At 43.8% G+C, this 21718-nt stretch overlaps 1 protein-coding gene and 1 pseudogene across 1 annotated transcript; both read right to left on the bottom strand.

Moving 5' to 3' along the window:
- Window positions 1–4847, bottom strand: part of LOC109477950 — a 10908-nt pseudogene extending 6061 nt beyond the window's left edge.
- Window positions 4848–7883: 3036 nt separating this feature from the next.
- On the bottom strand, window positions 7884–18867 carry LOC109477949. The gene is made up of 2 exons (XM_019779407.1): window positions 16832–18867; window positions 7884–11244 (listed from the first exon to the last, which is right to left on the bottom strand). Exons 1-2 carry the CDS (start codon window positions 18823–18825, stop codon window positions 8496–8498), a joined length of 4743 nt encoding a protein of 1580 aa, XP_019634966.1. The 5' UTR covers window positions 18826–18867; the 3' UTR covers window positions 7884–8495.
- Window positions 18868–21718: the final 2851 nt, after the last annotated feature.

Genomic DNA, 21718 nt, shown 5'->3' with positions numbered 1-21718 from the left:
AACCCTTTGCTACCTCCAGTTATCACACATAATGACTTTCTTTTGGAGAAAGGGGGCGTCCACCCCTCCCCACCTTCCGCCATTTTTTGCTCAGAGCGTGGGAAAATCCATGGTGACGGTCATGGGAACATCACATTGTAAATGTTTCAAAAATTAGAACAGAACTTAATTAACAGTAAGTACCATAAATTTATACTATGAAATGTTTTATCAACGCCAACAACACGTTGAGAACTACCAAATGGGATTTTTCTGCCCATAAAAGTCTAATTTATGACAATATGGCCCCCTATAAGTAAGTGGTGCGATCTAAATGTCAAAGGTTACGCAATTCCTGGGATGAGTTCTGACTGCCGTCCATGTTACTCCTTCTAACGTGTTATTACCTCCATGAAATGTGTCATGGAGGTTATATTTTCAGTTGCGTTTATCTGTCCGTCCGTCCGTCCGTCCGTCTGTCCGTCCGTCTGTTGGTCAACAAGATAACTCAAGAACGCCTGGATGGATTGGTTTCATACTTGGTGTGTTGGTAGGGTGTGACGAAAACTGGAAATGATTAGATTTTGGTCCCCCTAGTGGCTTCCCTTGGTACTGCAGCGCAACTCCGGTTTTGATATCTCGCGATCTGGACATGCTAGGGTCATGAAATTTTGATGGAAGGTAGCTCTCGTGCTTGGGAAGAAGTCTTATGAGTTTGGGCCCCCTAGCGGCTTGTTCTGGAACTGCAGGGCACTTTCTGGCGAAATGTTTAAAAGACCAATAAGTCCAGACAGGAACAACATATTTTCATTATTTTTGGTGTGTAGGTAGCTGAGAGAGAGATGTACATAATTAAATGCAAATTATGCAAATGAGGACTGTATTTGCATAATTAATGAGGAAATTCTATAATTACAGTGTTTTACATTATACTACTTACATACATGTAATGTATGTAACCTATGGCAGGCGGAACTTCAACAGATACTAATTATGCAAATGATGACCTAATTTGCATAATTAATGCGAAAATTCTATGGTTTCGTAATGGTGAATGATGAGACATCTGTAAGTTAATCAAAATTTAACATACATCACGATGCATATATCATGTTAATGCAGAGGTCATTTGCACAATTAAAGAAGAAATTTACATTTACATATCAAGATCATATTTCATGGAGGTATGAGGTCTCGGAATTCTAGTTTTTGCTATTTTTCAGTTTATATGTCCTCCCAAGGGAAAAATTATTCCAATAACGAAAGAATCGTTCCATCTAAAGGACAACTAAAGTAGTTTACAGATTCACAGTATTAAAGTCTATCTCGGTTTGAAAAATGTTTTATCTGTCAGTCTCGAGTCAAACATATTCTGTGAGTTCTAAATGTACAGGATCTCATCACAGCGCCGTACGTATTGACACGGACCGTAGTAAACTTCGGGTGGGTTGTTGACTGAGAAATTATAGGTACCTGGCTGATAACGAAAGAATCGTTTAATTGAAATAGTCTACAGTTTCCCAGTATTATAGTCTATCTCGGTTTGAAAAATGTTTTATCTGTCAGTCTCTAGTTAAACATATTTTGTGAGTTCTAAATGTTCAGATCCAAGCCCAGCGCGGTACGTATTTCCTGTAGCTTAACGACGCCTTTACTGTATAGGTGGAGATGTCTCCCGGTCGGCGGAAAGCTTGTTTACAGAAGTATTAAAGGAACCGTAGTACATGTACAGTGTAGTATGTTTTTGGAAAGCCAATTTAAACATATAGAAAGGACTAATCATATGTTGTTGCATTTTCCGCTCTCTCTAAGTGTGAAAAACATGGCGCTTGCTACAATTTTGGGAAAGCTTTGCGACGCGGGAGGAAAAGACAAAGAAACGCAACATTTCCTGTAGCTTAACGACGCCTATACTGTATAGGGGGAGATATCTCCCGGTCGGCGGAAAGCTTGTTTATAGGAGGAGGAAAGGAACCGTAATTTTTTGGAATCAAACACTGTGCTTTTGGAAAGCCAGATATGGTAGAAAGGACTAGGCACGGTGTGTTGTTATATTTGGCCGCTCTCAAATAACAGTGACGTGAAAAACATGGCAATTGCTTCAATTTATGGAAAACTTTGCGACGGTAAGAAAAGAAAAAGAAACGCAACATTTCCTGTAGCTTAACTACGCCTTTACTGTATAGAGGGAACTTGCCTCCAGGTCGGCGGAAAGCTTGTTTATAGAACGAGGAAAGTAACCGAATGTTTTTGGAAACATAAACATATAGAAATGCGCATGATTAGACATAATAATTTTGCGGCGATTCAACAAGAAATTATGGAAGATATCTAATATTTCAGGTAAAACCAAAGATGAAAAAGCATATAAAATGCTTGTGTTTAGTCGCGTGAGGTTGGTAAGGACTATATTTAAAAAAAAAAATCAAAAAGATCGTATGGCTTTTGAGATGCCTTTAGTTAACCCATTTCCGCATGCTTTCTTTACATTATTTTTAAGTCCATGTAAAGCTTACGGAAAGAAACACTTTATATTAACGTGACATTTACACATGTGGAAAGGTGACGGAAAGGCCATATTTCCCTTTTAGTTGCCTTTCCGATGGCGTAAAGGCTGCTAAAATGTTTTGCCGCCTTTAATACCTCTTAAGGTGGTCCAGAAGGATAGCTGAGGCATATTTTGAATATATATTTTTTTTCATCTGAAATGGTAGCCATGTATGTCTATTTTGTTGATTTGACATCTATTGTGTCTCCCATATCGCCCCTCGGCAGTAAATCCAATGTGAATTTTCCGTTTCGAACGCCTCGCGCACGCGGGGGTGTCGACGGCATTTGGAACAGCCCAAAACAATCTGACATCATGCTCACCGGGGCCGGGGAGTGCGTTGTTCTGCTGTCGACGTCATCTTCGGCCTGAGTTCGTAAAGTTGGCTCTATGTGTTTTCGTGCTGTGACTCTGCTTTTGGGCTCTTTATGTCTCGTATAGGGCCCACGTCTCAATAGGCCTTCAATAGACTCACCGTCTGATTTTACTCGCTGAGCCTCTTCGTCTTTCGTCAGTGCTTCAAGGTCCCGGCAGTACCACCCTGCACGGCTCTTCTTGGTTTGGAGGAAGCAGTGGCCGAATAAGGAAATGGTGTCCACGATGGCGAAGCCCGTGGTCTTCTTTCTAACGTTGCGGTAGCTGTGCTCACATTTCACGCGAAGGACGTCCCTATCCCAGACCAACCCATCTTCTCTATCACCCTTCGTTAGGGTGTTCTCTTCGGCGTTGAAGATATAAAGGTTGGAATGCTGGGTACTAGTATATTCAGTACGGATGTAAAGCTTGTCAGTGACAGTAGTAGTGCGAATGTCCATGTCCTCCACCGAGGACTGGCTTGACTTGACTTCATCCATCTGGATATCGGCGTAGCTCCAACCTTTGGTTTTCACATCAAACGCAAGAACACACAACTTTCCCTCAGTCTCAAGTCCACCTTCTTCTTCGAACCACGAGAAGCAACCGTGTTTTACGTCCATGATCTTTGACACGATGATGACAACCTTGTCTCCAGATGCTGTTACCATCCATTTTGATGAAGGGCCCAGTGATGGTCGCACGTTTATGTACATCCAAGCCCCCTCTTCAGGATCATAGCAATCCATGCCCATGGTCATCAAAGACGTCGCGTAGACCACGAAGAGTTTACCGTCAACGACCACTGACTGATGCTCTGCCCAGCCGCGAGGCATGTCGGGCAACCTCAGCCAAGTGTCCGAAGGGAAATCGTACCGAAAGGCTTGTCTGGAGAAAGATTTGGGACCCTGGCCGACCACGGGATGGACCCGCCCACCTGTCACATACAGGTGTCTCCCTGCACTTGCCACGCTCATGTACTCAGAAGCAGGTGTTGGGAGGGTGGTGATGTGGTAGTATTGCTGACAGTCTGGTTCAAAGCAAATTATACTTTGCACGGGCGTTGGCTTTCCACCGACTGCCTTCCAACCACCGACAATAATTGCCAGATCGTCCGATATCCCGCGTCTAGGAACACTTGCATCTTCTCCTTTTACCTGTGTACCGAGAAGATGTTTCTCCTTAGCTGCTGTGATCTTTGCCAGGCATTCTGCGGACTCTTGTATCAAAGGGTGTGACTCGAGTTTCTGTAGCACGCTGACTCTCACACAAGACAGATGGATCTCTTGTAAAATCATGAGGATTTCGGACTTACGGTGCTCAGCATGGTCGAGCCATTTTAGAACAGAACTGACAACGTCATCTTCGACTTCGTTCTTAAAAAGAAATACAAAAAAAGATGCTCGCCTCTGAGTAGATCTGCCAGCTCTTGTGCCGAAAGGCCAAGGAACTCCTCATCTTGTGTAACGTATTGGGAGTTTGACGCTGCCATGTTCCTTGCCTTTCTTCCTCAAGGCAGAAAACCCATACAGGTTGGCAAGGCGCATGATGCCCAGACAGTTGGACGGACAGAGGTTGTCCTCGATGAACTCACGACAGTGCTCCACAATTTTGTCCAACAGTAGCATGTGAGCCGTCTGCAGAATGTCCTGAACGTCGTCTTTACCGATGCGAATTTCCCCGGTATACAGGAAGTCCAGGATCTTGGAGAAGCTGTTGGAGTCTATCTCACGCAGCTGTATGACCCCAGAACTACTCTCAGAGAAGTTGGACGACAACATGGTCTCGAAGTACTGCGTGGATGTCAACACAGCCCGGTGACAGGGAAACTCCCTACCATCGACTTGTACCATCACGTCAAGGAATTTCCTAGCCTTTCTCTGGTTGTCAAGTTTAGCAAGATGGGTACGCTCGACCCCATGGAGGTAGTTTGCATAGAGACGGGAGCCGTCATCAGATTCCATGTATGGTGGGGGTGGTATACGTATGTAGGGGGCGGGTGGTATACGTGGGGGTGGTATACGTACTGGCGGCGGCGTACTGTCATCAGATTCCATATAGCACCTTCTGCGGTATGGTGGGAGTACTGGCGGCCTTGGACTGTCGTGGCACGGGTTATCAGGTGCAGAATCAGTCAAGGTCATAGTACTAATCTGGTCCAATTCATCATAGTCGTATCCATAGACGTCGACAAGGGGGCCGTCATCTGATTCTCTGTACATGTCTCTCCTTCTTCGGGCCATTGTAGGGGTTAACACCCTTGCACTGCCGTGGTACGAGTTATCAGGTGCAGAATCAGTCAAAGTCATAGTACTAACCCGGTATATTTCATCATAGTCGTCGTCTTCACTCGAGGCATCAAAATCATAATCCCAGAACATGACGTTGGTTTACTCAGAATTCTATGAAATCTGCTGGACAGAAATAAACGCAGGGAAGTTTTAACATAGCTACAGAGAGACACAATTTTATGACGGAAGTCAGTACGTATGCATGTAAAAATATCAAAGTCCATCATCAAGCCTTATGAAGCTAGCTAGCCCACCAACCTGCAAATGATTCCAATGTTCAGCCCTGCTTTCGACAGAGAACAGCAGTGTTTTTGGTGTTTGACAATTCTTCACTTCATACACGTCTAAATGCATGGAATGCTTTCAAGATACATATAGCTCGGACAAGAACCGACCGAGACCAGGAAATGTTCCTTTTAGCGTTACAACTTCCGCATAACAGTTTCGGAGCGCGCGGGCTTATGGGTACTCTTTTATGCCTACATTTTTTTTTTACTTCTTTCAAAAGCAAGCCCAGTTTATGATAGCATGTGTACTTTGTTTTTGCTATTTTTCAGTTTGTATGCCCTCCCAAGGGAAAATAGGATTCCAAAGAGAAAGAGCCGGTAGCACGTAGACCCTTGTATGCAGATTGTTATGATAAGGTTAATCATTATAAGGAATACAAACAGACGACTTGGCGCACTTAAATATAGAGCTGGTTTGTACAAGTCGACATTCATACACAGGAGAAGCAGGTACACTAAACCAAACTAAATGATCCTGCAGGTTCATACAGTCTGTGAATTTATGCATAAGTTTGATCACATCTTCTAGTAAGTATTCCCCCACATTTGCAGTCCTTAGCCTGAGGATCACCCTTTTTGTAACGGGGCTTCTCGCACTCGAGCTTAGCTTTGGTGCCAAACCCATAGCACACTGGACACAACGTATCTCAGTACTTTTGTGTCCAGTGTGCTATTGGTTTGGCACCCAGGCTAACTCGAGCTCGCTACTTCGAAAAAAAACGGATGTCTGTGCAGCCCTAGTGTTTACTCAGTCCCCGAATATTGTCAGGCGGGCCGGCCGCTAGGAGCGCTACTTAGTCAGGCTACTACATGCGGTATTGACAGCATCAGCATTTCGTTATTGATCTATTTTTTTCTGTTCTTTGATCTTTGAACAATTAATCATTAGCATAGAAAAAAATCCAGGTAGATCTCTAAACATCTGGCTTCACAGAGGCGAGTTGTAGTACTCCAGTCATAAGCTCTGGCGAAGGTGTCTGATAGACGAACCGTAAGATGAGAAACATTACTAGCTATGAAAAAGAAAATTCCAATATCCTATGTTCTACCAACCTGGTGGAACTTTTTTCAGCCGTATAAGGCCGTTTTCCCATCTCAAGCTCTCTTGGTGGCCATTATTTGTATACACACTAAAACCAGTTGCATATACATCTAAAATGTTATATATCAGTTTTAACATGACTATAGACACAATTATACAACGCAAATCAGTACGTATGCATGTGCAATACATGCATATCGAAGTACATCATGATTAACATGGCTTATGAAGCTAGTCCACCAACCTGCAAATTGCAATGCTCAGCCCTACTTTCCACAGAGAACAGTAGTGTTTGTTATTCGACGGTTCTTCACTTCATACACGTCTAATTGCATGGAATGCTATCAAGACACATATAGCTCGGACAATATGCAAGGACTGAATGGAGACCAGGAAATGTTCCTTTTAACGTTACAACTTCTGCATAACAGTTTCGGAGCGCGTGGGCTGATGGATACTCTTATATGCCACAATTTTTCTCCTTTCTAAAGCAAGCCCAGTTTGTAGTAGCAGGTGTACTTTGTTTTGGCTATTATTCAGTTTATATGCCCTCCCAAGGTAACAAATTGCTTTCAAAAAGAAAGAGCCGGTAGTACGTTGACCCTTGTGTGCCGCAATGGAGATTGTTATGATAACGTTAATCATTATAAGGAGTACAAATAAACCATCGTACTTGGCGCATTCAAATGTAGAGCTGGTTTGCACAAGTCAACAAGGAGACACTCATACATGATGATACACTTGACTAAACTTGAATTGCTGCAGGTTCATACACTCACGTTAGATTCAATCTTCTAGTAAGTATTTTTTTCCATAATTGCAGCCCTTAATCAGCCTGGGTGCAACCCGTTTTGTAACGGGGCTCCTTGCACACGGGTACAACATGGGATGGCTCCCAGGCTGTGCACCCCTGCCTGTGTTTACTCTAGCTCGTGATCAATCTCTCACTAACTGGGGTTAATGGATGAAACCCCTAGCCTGATGTCCAGCCTTGTTAGCTTTAGTCCTCTCCTGAAGATCTTGGGGAGCGGACTGAAGCTAACAAGGCTGGACACCAGGCTATGAAACCCCCGGCCCTCCCTGTCAGGCGGGTCGGCCGCTAGGGGCGCTATTTAGTCAGGCTATTGCAAGCCCTAAAACTAAAAGTTAAGACTTTGAATTGGCACAAATTTGCAGTAGATCGTTCACCTTGGCACAATTCAGAGCTCACAAACTGACAGCAAGAACCCTATACCCTCTTCAATATACCCCAATTTTTGCTTTGAAGTTACTTGTACCATTATAGCATTTACGCCTTGATTCCAGACAATATATACACACTGACGACACACATCAGCATACCATCTATTGATTTATTTTTCTGTTTATATTATGAACTTCGAACAAATGATTATTAGCAAAGAAAAAAATCCTGTTAGATCTCTAACATCCGAAAATATATAAGCAATGATTTACAAAGTGGTGATTAATCATAATGGTGGTTACTGCTCAGCTTAGAGGACACCAAGTGGTCCAACTTAGGTTCAGGTTATGTGACCATATATACTTAATAAGGTACTTGCAAATTGCAATAATGAAAAACAATCTAGGATTTGATAAAATACAACTTATGTCTTTTATGATCAGTTACATGTTGGGGACAATATCTTAGAACAGATCCTATTGACAATGTTAATCATAATATACCAGCATGCAGTAATCATTTGGCCTTTACCATTCTTAGCATAAATCCAACATGTCCAGAGCTGTTTGTAAGCACACGAAACACTAGAATAGCCTTGCCATAGTACCATGATCTGGTGATGTAGAGCCCTTTTTTTTCACAAAATGCTAGTAGTTCATGTCCACCTAATCTCCGATTAGATCTTGGGGTGGTGATCACATTATCTGATCAACCAGGTTTTCTGGCAGTCCTTCATTCTTGAAATGATGTTATTGATTGTTTGGCTTCTGCCTGTCTCACACACTTAACGTGAATTTGGGGCCAACTCGAGTCACTTAGAGCTCGTAGCTCCAGTAGGCTCACTGAGTGATCCCGGCTCTCGTTTGCCGTCTTTCTTCGGTGCTACAAGGTCCCGGCAGTACCACCCGAGGCGGCTCTTCTTGGTCTGGAGGAAACTGTGGCCGAATAAGGCAAAGGGAAGGGGCGTTTGCTTGGTAGGGATGGAGCGGTCTCCAAACGTCTGCCTTGTGGGGATGTGGTGGCCTCCAAACGTCTGCCTTGTGGGGATGTGGTGGCTTCCAAGCGTCTGCCTCGTCGGGATGTTGTGGCCTCCAATCGTCTGCCTTCTGCTGTGGTTGTCTCCAAACTTGTAGTAGCTAATGGTATTCACGATGCCCTCGACGTCTTGTCTCAATCGGCTGTGCCTGTACTCGCGCATACATTGCGGGCGAAGAACGTCCTCTTTCCAATCTCCTCCATCACCCTTCGCTAGGGTGTTCTCTTCGACATCGTAGATGTAAAGGTCTGAATACTGGGTATATCCAGTACGGATATTAAGCTTGTTATTGACGGCAGTCGTAAGAATATCCACGTCCTTATATATGGATAGGCTACCGGCACCAGTCTCGATGTCGGTGTACTTCCAATCTTTGGTTTTCACATCAAACGCATGGCAACACAGTTTTCCTTGACTCTTAAGCTTGCTTTGCTGGACATCTGCCCTTTTCTGTATGTCGTTGGAGCGGTCATCGACATCCGTGATCTCTGGCACGATGAATACAACCTTGTTCCCGCAGGCTGTTACCGCCAACTTTGATGAAGGGTGCAATGGCGGGCGCACATGTATGGAATCTATCCAAGTCCCCTTTTCAGGATCATAGCAACCCATGGTCACCGCACTAGAACTCGTTGCGTTGACCACGAAGAGTTTCCCGTCAACGACTACTGACTGATGCCCTGCACAGCCGCGAGGCATGTCAGGCAGCCTAAGCCAAGTGTCCGAAGGGAAATCGTACCGAAAGGCTTGCCTGGATGGAGCAAAATGAGGACCCTGGCCGAGTGGAGGATAGACCCGCCCACCTGTCACGTACAGGTGTCTTCCTGCACTTGCCACGCTCATGTCCCCTGAAACAGGATACGTTGGGAGGGTAGTGATGTCGTAGTATTGCTCACTGTCCGGGTCTAGGCAAATTATGCTTTCCATGGGCGTTGGCCACTGTGCATTATACATGATGGGGGGATCGCCTTTAAATGTGAATCCAGATCTCCTGTTTGCATTCCAACCGCCGACAATGATTGCCAGGTTGTCTGGTATTTCACGTCTAGGGCCAGTTGTATCTTCTACCTGTGTGGCAAGGAGGTGTTTCTCTCTGACTGCTGTGATTTTTGCCAGGCATTCTGTTGACGCCTGTATCACAGGGTGTGACTCCAGCCTCTGTAGCACACTGACCCTCACGCAAGACAAACGGATCTCTTGTATAATCTTTAGTATTGTTGTTTGATGGGTCCCAGGGGCATTGTCGAGCCATCTTATCACGGGATTGACAACGTCATCTTCGTTCGTAACTTTAAGATGTTCGTCTCCGAGTAGATCTGCAAGCTGTTGCGCGGAAAGGCTAAGGAACTCCTCTTCCTGTGTGACGTCTAAGAAGTTTGACACTGCCATGTCCCATGCTTTCGTCTTCAAGGCAGAAAGACCATAAAGGTCGGCCAGGCGCATGACGCCCAGACAGTTGGAAAGGCAGAGGTTGTCTTGGATGAACTCGCGGCAGTACTGCACAATTTTGTCCAACTGTAGCATATGAGCCGTCTGCAGAATGTTCTGGACGTCGTCTTTACCGATGCGGATTTTCCCGGTGTACAGGAAGTCCAGGATCTTACAGAAGCTGGTGAAGTCAACCTCGTGCAGTTTTATGTCCCTTGAACTACTTTCAGCGAAGTCTGACGACAGCATGGTCTTGAAGTACGGCGTGGATGCCAACACAGCCCGGTGACAGGGGAGCTCCCTACCCTCGACATCCACCACTATATCAAGCAATTCCCCGCTCTTCCGCTGGCTGACAAGTTCAGAAAGAAGCTCGCGTCCTTGGGCGCGGTTTTTGAAGCTACGGGATCCGTCTTCTGATTGTCTGTCCCTCCTTCTGAACCAGTTGGCGGATTCATGTTCATGGCCACGGTCGCGGTCATGGTAATTGTCAGGGTTATGGTCACTGTCAAAGTAAAAGTCGTCATCGTAATAGTCATTGTCAGAGTCACTGCGACCTCCAACGTACAACGTACAGTAATGTACAATCTTGTCCAACTGTAGCATGCGTGCTGCCTGCAGAATGTCCTGGGCGTCGTCTTTACCGATGCGGATTTTCCCGGTATACAAAAAGTCCAGGATCTTACAGAAGCTGGTGGGGTCAACCTCGTGCAGCTTTATGGCCCTTGAACTACTTTCAGCGAAGTTTGAGGACAGCATGGTCTTGAAGTACGGCGTGGATGCTAACACAGCCCGGTGACAGGGGAACTCCCTACCCTCGACTTCCACCACTATATCAAGCAGTTCCCCACTCTTCCGCTGGCTGACAAGTTCAGCGAGAAGCTCGCTTCCTTGACCGTAGTTTTCGAAACTACGGTATCCGTCTTCTGATTCTCTGTCCCTCCTTCTGAACCAGTTGGCGGCATCAAAACGCGCGTCGGCCATGATTTGTTCATATTTCTTCCTGCCATAGTCATGGTAACGGTCGCGGTCATGGGTAAACGCGTCAGGGTCATGGTAGCCAAATTCGTCGTAGTAGCCACCATACATGGCAGATCAATGCGGGACTGTATTATCAGGCCTGTAGGAAGACACAATAAACACGTTTGCAACTAAAAGTGTGTAAAGTGTACATACATATGCATTATATTAAGATAGCAAATTATGAAGCCCGAGTTCCACATCATACCTTCGTCAATTTATTTTGACCTTTGAAGGGCGTACTATTCTTTTCTTGATTATTCAAATAAGGTCCCCTTTTACGTAAATCATATCAGCTGATTATATTCTATACTCGAATGTCAAATTATCATATCTTCACAAAGAAGGTTGCTGTACCATTTTCTCATGTACATGAGGCGGGCGTGTGATTTATGTCTAGTGATATTCACCATTACTTAACTCACGCATATTTGATATGCATTGATATTCCTCTGTTTTAGTTACACGTCATGTTATGTGTTTGTATGTCATATCATGAAACACAGCTAAATTATAGAATTTCATCATTTTGATGAGGAAAAATAGATCATGATTTGCATAATTAGCAATTGAAAAGGAGATCATGATTTGCATAATTAGCCATTCATTGTGTCAATCATGATTTAAACCTACAAACGAAAATTCCTGAGAATCTGCCAATCATTTCCTTGATAGTTCAAGCCCTAACCACATACCAAATTTCACGACAAGCCATATGCATCCAAAACTTCTTGAGTTATCGTGCACAGAAGCCACTTTCAAACACACATGTGGGGCCCTGCATGAGGGTTGATCAAGAATTACCAAAATTACAGGTGCCCATTACGAATCATTACATTCAAATCGCTGATTATGTGTAACGTTAAAGCGAGGTAGCCATTATTTTCTCCGCCAGGGCCTCTGCAAGGTGAGTGGCGTAACGCTACTCCCGAGCTGCCGAAGGGGGTGTCCTAACAACGCACTACGATAGATTCAGATCGAGGAACTCTACAATTATCACACCGAACAAAATAAACCTCTCTACGTTCTTCGCTAAACCCTAGATCTGAAGCTATACAATGCATCATGCACTGAAACTTAACGACCTAGCGGCTGAACTTTTGCGTGATTTTTAGAAGCTTATTTGAACGTGACAAAACTATCCTACGTGAATTTTTAAAATAATGAACACATCTAGATCTAGACTGACGTGGGATCGAGACCTATTACTTCTGCATACAATGCATACAATCATGTCTAACCTGTTGGTTCACTTAGGTGAATTATGAACTTTTACATATTTGACATGGGAGGGGCACCACGACAGCCTGGTAAACATCATAGCTTGTTTATGAAACTGAGTGTCACTTGATAGTGCAGTTGAAATTCCAATTTTCGTGCATTCAGAACAAGACTGTGGCGTTCTAGAGAGACCTAAGCGATCAGCTATGTTAAACGGTGATAAGTAAGGCCTTATTGCAGGTTTGTGTTGTTCACCTGAATAAACATACTGCACTGACTTTGATTGATAATCTGTCCACGTCCATTATATGTACTTATACCCCACCAATTGCTCCCACTTTGACACGTAACGTTATGTATATTTGTTGTTCCATCCAACCATAAACCACGGATCAAGATGTTAGTAACTCAGTTGAGCGTAAAGCGGAAACCCAGAAGCATTCGGCAAGCCTGTCATTAAAACTGTTCTAGTCGTTTCAAACAGAGCTAGCAGCCATGATAGCATGATGGGTTTCTAGACATTTCATGTCAAGCACTGAGAGTGATACAGTGTAGCAACGTAGACTAATAAACCTTCCTCTGAAATCTAGAATGTGTACAGTGAACATGTTCTTCAGCCTGAGTGCCACCCCCTTTATAAAAGCTAGCGGGCGAATACTACTGGGGATGGCACCTAGGCTACAACTTCTGTGAAGCACAAATCGGAGAGCAATCTCAGAGATATCTGAGCGCTGATCCGCTACGGAATCACTTATGTATGTAAATGAACTGTAACTCGTTTTTCCACTTTAGCTTATCGTGAGCCATACTACTGAAATTTCAAAGTCCCAAAGCAACTCTGACATGGGAGTGGCTATAAAAAAACACAATAGTTTGCCATTATTGAGAAGCATACAGTGTCTATTTTTGTGCATTTGGGTCAATAACTATCGGTACGGGGACCAATATCAGTCTAAAAGTCCATCATGATTTAACGTGGCTTAAGTTATGAAGCCTGAAAATGATTCCAATGCTTAGTCCTACTCTCGGCACAGAGAACAACAGTGTTTGTTATTCAACGGTTCAAAACGTCTCAATGTAAGAATGCCGTCAGGTTACCGCGAACAAGAATCGACCGGGACCAAGAAACGTAGCCTCCAACAGCGCACTACGATAGATTCAGAGGGACTCTTTACAATTATCACACCGAACAAAATAAACCTCTCTACGCTCTTCGCTAAATCCTAGATTTGAAAAGCTATACAATGCATCATGCACTGAAACTTAACGACCTAGCGGCTGAACTTTTGCGTGATTTTTAGAAGCTTATTTGAACGTGAGAAAAATATCTTACCTGAATTTTTAAACCAACAAATTACCTTATCTGAATTTTTTTACAAATTACCTTATCTGACTTTTTATCTGAAAAAATATCTTACCTGAATTTTTAAACCAACAAATTCTTAAAAATTTGTTGGTCCACTTATGTGAGTCACTATTGAACTATGAACTTTCACATCTCTGACATGGGAGGGGCAACATAGCTTGGGCCTGGTGGACATCATAGCTTGCTTCTGAAACTGAGTGTCACGTGATTATACATCATAGCTTGCTCCTGAAACTGAGTGTCACGTGATTGTACATCATAGCTTGCTTCTGAAACTGAGTGTCACGTGATTGTACATCATAGCTTGCTTCTGAAACTGAGTGTCACGTGATTGTACATCATAGCTTGCTTCTGAAACTGAGTGTCACGTGATTGTACATCATAGCTTGCTTCTGAAACTGAGTGTCACGTGATTGTACATCATAGCTTGCTTATGAAACTGAGTGTCACGTGATTGTACATCATAGCATGCTTCCGAAACTGAGTGTCACGTGATAGTGCAGTTAAAAATTCCAATTTTCGTGCATTTAGAACAAAATGTGGCGTTCTAGAGAGACCTATACGAGCAATGTTGAACCGTGAGAAGTACTGTCTAACTGTACATGTAGATTTATGTCCAGTCGTTCACCTCGGAATAACATAAATAATGCACTGGTTGTGATTGATAATCTGTCCACGTCCATTACATGTACTTACGTACGTACACCAATTGCTCCCACTTTGACACCTAACGTTATGTGTATTTGTTTCCATCCAAATATAAACCACTTTCTCAACAAGATTTCAGTAACTCAGTTGAGCGTAAAGCGTTGTAGTTGAGACCCAGAAGCATTTGGCCTATTACTTAACTGTTCTGGTAGTTTCAAACAGAGTTGGCAGCCATAGACATTTCATGTCATGCACTATGAGTGATAAAGTGTAGCTACGTAGCTTGATAAACCTTCCCCTGAGATGTAGAATGTGTACAGTGAACATGTTCTTACCTGTGAAGCACACTGAATCGGAGAGCAATCTCAGAGATATCTCAGCGCTGATCCGCCGATCCGCCACGGAGTCACTTATGTATGTAAATGCTCAGTCCTGCTTTCGTCAGAGAACAGCAGTGTTTGCTATTCGACGGTTCAAGACGTCTCAATGCACAGAATGCTGTCAGGTTACCTCGAACAAGAATCGACCGAAACCAGAAAATGTAGCCTCCAACTTGACAACTTCCGCATACCAGTTTCGGAGCGCGCGGGCTTATGGGTACTCTTTTATGCCGACATTTTTACCTCTTTCAAAAGTAATCCCAGTTTATGATAGCATGTGTATTATGTTTTTGCTATTTTTCAGTTTATATGTCCTCCGAAGGTAACAAATTGCTTTTAAAAAGAAAGAGCCGGTAGCACGTTGACCCCTTTATGTCATACCTGGGCCGCGATTCGATAAAGGTGTTCCGGCCCGTGTCATAACCACTCGTACGGCCCGGGGTTCTTTACGCGTACGGCCCGGGATTCCAAATGTTCCATAGTGCGTTTCGCGTGCACCGAGTGTGCCGCTTTCGAAACTTGGAACACCGAATTCGGATGTTGGAATTGACGCCGTTACACTTTTCTGTTTAGATACACCAAATTTTGGCACATTTCGCATTGAAATGTCTGTTTTCTCGGGTAGGTATGACATAAATAAAATACCACACGGTGTATTCCGCATCACCCTCGGTCCCAGCCCTCCCGCGGATCGGATCTCCCTCCGGCCCTCAGGCGATTCGACTCGCGGTCGGGCTGTAGTATTCTATATGTATGCCGCAATTGAGACTGTTATGATAACGTTAATCATTATAAGGACTACAAATAGACGACTTGGCAAATTTAAGTATTGGTTTGCACAAGTCAACAATGAGACATGCATTCATACATAGCAGATGATAAACTTAACCAAACTTGAATTCCTGCAGGTTCACACACTGTGTATTTTATGCACACTTTTTATCACATTGTCTACCAAGTATTTTGCTACATTTGCAGCCCTTCGCGGCCTGGGTGCCACCCGTTTTGTATGGTGACTTGCACTATGTACTCGCTACCCCGAAAAAACGGGTACTAAAAACGGATGTCTCCCGGGCTATTCAGTCCTAGCCTGTGTTTACTCAATCTTTCACTGGCTGGGCTTAATGAAAACTCTCCCTGTCAGGCGGGTCGGCCGCTAGGAGCGCTATTTCGTCAAGCTACTGCAAGCCCTACAAGTTTGTATTAGCACAAATTTAAACTTGCATTAGATCTTTTACCGTGGCACAATACAGAGCTCAAAAACTGACAGCAAGGACCCTTTATACCCTCTTCAATATGCTTTGAATTCGAAGGTACTTGTACCAATATGTCATTTACGCCTTGATTCCAGACAATATACACACACTGACGACATCAGCATTTCGTCTATTGATTTATTTTGCTGTTCATTGGCCCTTGAACAAATGATCGTTAGCAAAGAAAAAATCCTGTTAGATCTTTAAACATACGAAAATAAGCAATAATTTACAAACAAAGGGGTGGTTACAATTATCACAATGGTGGTTACTGCTCAGCTGAGAGGACACCAAGTGATCAAACTTAGGTTCTGTTTGTGTGAGCATATATACTTAATAAGGTACTTGCATTAATGAAAAAATTAATCTAGGCTAAGAAAAATCATACAACTTATGTCTTTTATGATCAGTTACATGTTGGAGCAGATCCTGTTGATAATGTTTATCACAGTATATCAGCAGTAATCATTTGGCCTTTACCATTTCTTAGCAAGCATAAATTCAAAATGTTCACAGCTGTTTGGAAGCACATGAATCACAAGAATAGCCTTGCCACAGTACGGTGATCTGGTGCAGTACATGTAGAGCTCATTTTTTATGGCACAAAATACTAGTAGTTCATGTCCATCTAATCTCCAAGCAGATCTTGGGGTGAAAGGTGATCACATTATCTGATCAACCAGGTTTTCTGGCAGTCCTTCATTCTTGAAATGATGTTATTTAACGTTATTAAGTGTTTGGCTTCTTCCTGTCTCACACCATTAACGTGAAACGTGAATTAACTCGAGTCACTCAGAGCTCGTAGCTCCAGTAGGTTCGCTGAGTGACCCCGACTCTCGTTTGCCGTCTTTCCCCAGTTCTACGAGGTCCCGGCAGTACCACCCGAGGCGGCTCTTCTTGGTCTGGAGGAAGGTGTGGCCAAATAAGGCAAAGGGAAGGGGCGTCTGCTTTGTAGGGATGGAGAGGTCTCCAAAGTTGTAGTAGCTAATGGTATTCACGATGCCCTCGACGTCTTGTCTCAATCGGCTGTGCCTGTACTCGCGCACACATTGCGGGCGAAGAACGACGTCTTTCCAATCTCCTCCATCACCCTTCGCTAGGGTGTTCTCTTCGACATCGTAGATGTAAAGGTCTGAATACTGGGCATATCCAGTACGGATATTAAGCTTGTTATTGACGGCAGTCGTAAGAATATCCACGTCCTTATATATGGATAGGCTACCGGCACCAGTCTCGATGTCGGTGTACTTCCAATCTTTGGTTTTCACATCAAACGCATGGCAACACAGTTTTCCTTGACTCTTAAGCTTGCTTTGCTGGATATCTGCCCTTTTCTGTATGTCGTTGGAGCGGTCATCGACATCCGTGATCTCTGCCACGATGAATACAACCTTGTTCCCGCAGGCTGTTACCGCCAACTTTGATGAAGGGTGCAATGGCGGGCGCACATGTATGGAATGTATCCAAGTCCCCTTTTCAGGATCATAGCAACCCATGGTCACCGCACTAGAACTCGTTGCGTTGACCACGAAGAGTTTCCCGTCAACGACTACTGACTGATGCCCTGCACAGCCGCGAGGCATGTCAGGCAGCCTAAGCCAAGTGTCCGAAGGGAAATCGTACCGAAAGGCTTGCCTGGATGGAGCAAAATGAGGACCCTGGCCGAGTGGAGGATAGACCCGCCCACCTGTCACGTACAGGTGTCTTCCTGCACTTGCCACGCTCATGTCCCCTGAAACAGGATACGTTGGGAGGGTAGTGATGTCGTAGTATTGCTCACTGTCCGGGTCTAGGCAAATTATGCTTTCCATGGGCGTTGGCCACTGTGCATTATACATGATGGGGGGATCGCCTTTAAATGTGAATCCAGATCTCCTGTTTGCATTCCAACCGCCGACAATGATTGCCAGGTTGTCTGGTATTTCACGTCTAGGGCCAGTTGTATCTTCTACCTGTGTGGCAAGGAGGTGTTTCTCTCTGACTGCTGTGATTTTTGCCAGGCATTCTGTTGACGCCTGTATCACAGGGTGTGACTCCAGCCTCTGTAGCACACTGACCCTCACGCAAGACAAACGGATCTCTTGTATAATCTTTAGTATTGTTGTTTGATGGGTCCCAGGGGCATTGTCGAGCCATCTTATCACGGGATTGACAACGTCATCTTCGTTCGTAACTTTAAGATGTTCGTCTCCGAGTAGATCTGCAAGCTGTTGCGCGGAAAGGCTAAGGAACTCCTCTTCCTGTGTGACGTCTAAGAAGTTTGACACTGCCATGTCCCATGCTTTCGTCTTCAAGGCAGAAAGACCATAAAGGTCGGCCAGGCGCATGACGCCCAGACAGTTGGAAAGGCAGAGGTTGTCTTGGATGAACTCGCGGCAGTACTGCACAATTTTGTCCAACTGTAGCATATGAGCCGTCTGCAGAATGTTCTGGACGTCGTCTTTACCGATGCGGATTTTCCCGGTGTACAGGAAGTCCAGGATCTTACAGAAGCTGGTGGGGTCAACCTCGTGCAGTTTTATGGCCCTTGAACTACTTTCAGCGAAGTTTGAGGACAGCATGGTCTTGAAGTACGGCGTGGATGCTAACACAGCCCGGTGACAGGGGAACTCCCTACCCTCGACTTCCACCACTATATCAAGCAGTTCCCCACTCTTCCGCTGGCTGACAAGTTCAGCGAGAAGCTCGCTTCCTTGGCCGTAGTTTTCGAAACTACGGTATCCGTCTTCTGATTCTCTGTCCCTCCTTCTGAACCAGTTGGCGGCATCAAAACGCGCGTCGGCCATGATTTGTTCATATTTCTTCCTGCCATAGTCATGGTAACGGTCGCGGTCATGAGTAAACGCGTCAGGGTCATGGTAGCCAAATTCGTCGTAGTAGCCACCATACATGGCAGATCAATGCGGGACTGTATTATCAGGCCTGTAGGAAGACACAATAAACACGTTTGCAACTAAAAGTGTGTAAAGTGTACATACATATGCATTATATTAAGATAGCAAATTATGAAGCCCGAGTTCCACATCATACCTTCGTCAATTTATTTTGACCTTTGAAGGGCGTACTATTCTTTTCTTGATTATTCAAACACGGTCCCCTTTTACGTAAATCATATCAGCTGATTATATTCTATACTCAAATGTCAAATTATCATATCTTCAAAAAGAAGGCTGCTGTACCATTTTCTCATGTACATGAGGCGGACGTGTGACTTATATCCAGTGATATTCACCATTACTTACTTTAGTAACTCACGCATATTTGATATGCATTGATTTTCCTCTCTGTTTTAATTACATATGTTATGTGTTTGAATGTCATATCATGGAACACAGCTAAATTATAGAATTTCATAATTTTGATGAGGAAAAGTAGATCATGATTTGCATAATTAGCAATTAAAAAGGAGATCATGATTTGCATAATTAGCAATTCATTGTGTCAATCATGATTTAAACCGACAAACGAAAATTCCTGAGAATCTGCCAATCATTTCCTTGATAGTTCAAACCCTAACCACATACCAAATTTCACGACAAGCCATATGCATCCAAAACTTCTTGAGTTATCGTGCACAGAAGCCACCTTCAAACATACATATGTGGGGCCCTGCAAGAGGGATGATCAAGAATTACCTAAATTGTCGGTGCCCATTACGAATCATTACATTCAAATCGCTGATTATGTGTAACGTTAAAGCGAGGTAGCCATTATTTTCTCCGCCAGGGCCTCTGCAAGGAGAGTGGCGTAACACCGCTCCCGAGCTGCCTAAGGCATGTAAGGGGGTGTTCCAACAGCGCACTACGATGGATTCAGAGGGACTCTTTACAATTATCACACCGAACAAAATAAACCTCTCTACGCTCTTCGCTAAATACTAGATCTGAAGCTATACAATGCATCATGCACTGAAACTTAACGACCTAGCGGCTGAACTTTTGCGTGATTTTTAGAAGCTTATTTGAACGTGACAAAACTATCCTACGTGAATTTTAAAATTAATGGACACGTCTAGATCTAGACTGACGTGGGATCGAGACCTTTTACTTCTGCATACAATCATGTATAACCTGTTGGTTCACTTAGATAGATTATGAACCTTTACATATTTGACATGGGAGGGGCACCATGTCAGCCTGGTAAACATCATAGCTTGCTTATTAAACTGAGTGTCAAGTGATTGTAAAGTTGAAAATTCTAATTTTCGTGCATTCAGAACAAGACTGTGGCGTTCTAGAGGGACCTAAGCGATCAGCAATGTTGAACCGTGATAAGTAAGGCCTTATTGTAGGTTTGTGTTGTTCACCTGAATACTGCACTGACTTTGATTGATAATCTGTCCACGTTCATTATATTACTTACCCCACCAATTGCTCCCACTTTGACACGTAACGTTATGTGTATTTGTTGTTCCATCCAACCATAAACCACGGATCAAGATTTTAGTAACTCAGTTGAGCGTAAAGCGGAAACCCAGAAGCATTCGGCGAGTCTGTCACTAAAACTGTTCTAGTCGTTTCAGAGCTAGCAGCCATGATAGCATGATGGATTTCTAGACATTTCATGTCAAGCACTGTGGGTGATATATACACAGTGTATAGCAACGTAGCTTGATAAATCTTCCTCTGAGATTTAGAATGTGTACAGTGAACATGTTCATTAGCCTGGGTGCCACCCCTTTTAGTATTCGCCCGCTCTATAATGATTAATGTCGCTAGTTACCAGTTAAGCTAGCGGGCGAATACAACTGGGGATGGCTCCCAGGCTACAACTTCTGTGAAGCACAAATCGGAGAGCAATCTCAGAGATATCTCAGAGCTGATCCGCCACGGAGTCACTTATGTATGTAAATGATGAACTGTAACTCGTTCTTTCACTTAATCTTATTGTGAGCCATACTACTGAATGATGTCAAAGTGTCAACTCTGACATGGGAGCGGCTATGAACAAACACAATCGCTTGCCTTTTTGTGAAGCATACAATGTCTATTTTTGTGCATTTGGGTCAATAACTATTCGCTACAGGGACCAATATCAGTCTAAAAGTCCATCATGATTTAACGTGGCTTATGAAGCCTGAAAATGATTCCAATGCTCAGTCTTACTCTCGGCAGAGAACAGCAGTGTTTGTTATTCAACGGTTCAAAACGTCTCAATGTAAGAATGCCGTCAGGTTACCGCGAACAAGAATCGACCGGAACCAGAAACGTAGCCTCCAACAACACACTACGATAGATTCAGAGGGACTCTTTGCAATTATCACACCGAACAAAATAAACCTCTCTACGCTATTCGCTAAATCCTAGATTTGAAAAGCTATACAATGCATCATGCACTGAAACTCAACGATCTAGCGGCTGAACTTTTGCGTGATTTTCAGAAGCTTATTTGAACGTGACAAAACTATCTTACGTGAATTTTTAAACTGATGAACACGTTACCTGTTGGTTCCCTTATGTGAGTCACTATTGAACAATGAACTTTCACATATTTCACATGGGAGGGGCACTATGTCAGCCTGGTAAACATCATAGCTTTCTTCTGAACTGAGTGTCACGTGATTGTACATCATAGCATGCTTCTGAAACTGAGTGTCACGTGATTGTACATCATAGCTTGCTTCTGAAACTGAGTGTCACGTGATTATACATCATAGCTTGCTTCTGAAACTGAGTGTCA

This window comes from Branchiostoma belcheri, unplaced genomic scaffold, assembly GCF_001625305.1.
Source record: "Branchiostoma belcheri isolate BF01 breed outbred unplaced genomic scaffold, Haploidv18h27 scaffold415, whole genome shotgun sequence".
NCBI lineage: Eukaryota > Metazoa > Chordata > Leptocardii > Amphioxiformes > Branchiostomatidae > Branchiostoma > Branchiostoma belcheri.
Note: the sequence above shows the minus strand (reverse complement) of the source record. Positions and strands in the feature narration are given on the sequence as shown.

Coding starts and splice junctions, on each gene's coding strand:
- LOC109477949 (XM_019779407.1), bottom strand. CDS start 18,825: ATGGCCGACGCGCGTTTTGATGCCGCCAACTGGTTCAGAAGGAGGGAC. Junction 11,245..16,831: donor ACTGGAGCTACGAGCTCTGA/GTGACTCGAGTT, acceptor AGTCCCGCATTG/ATCTGCCATGTATGGTGGCT.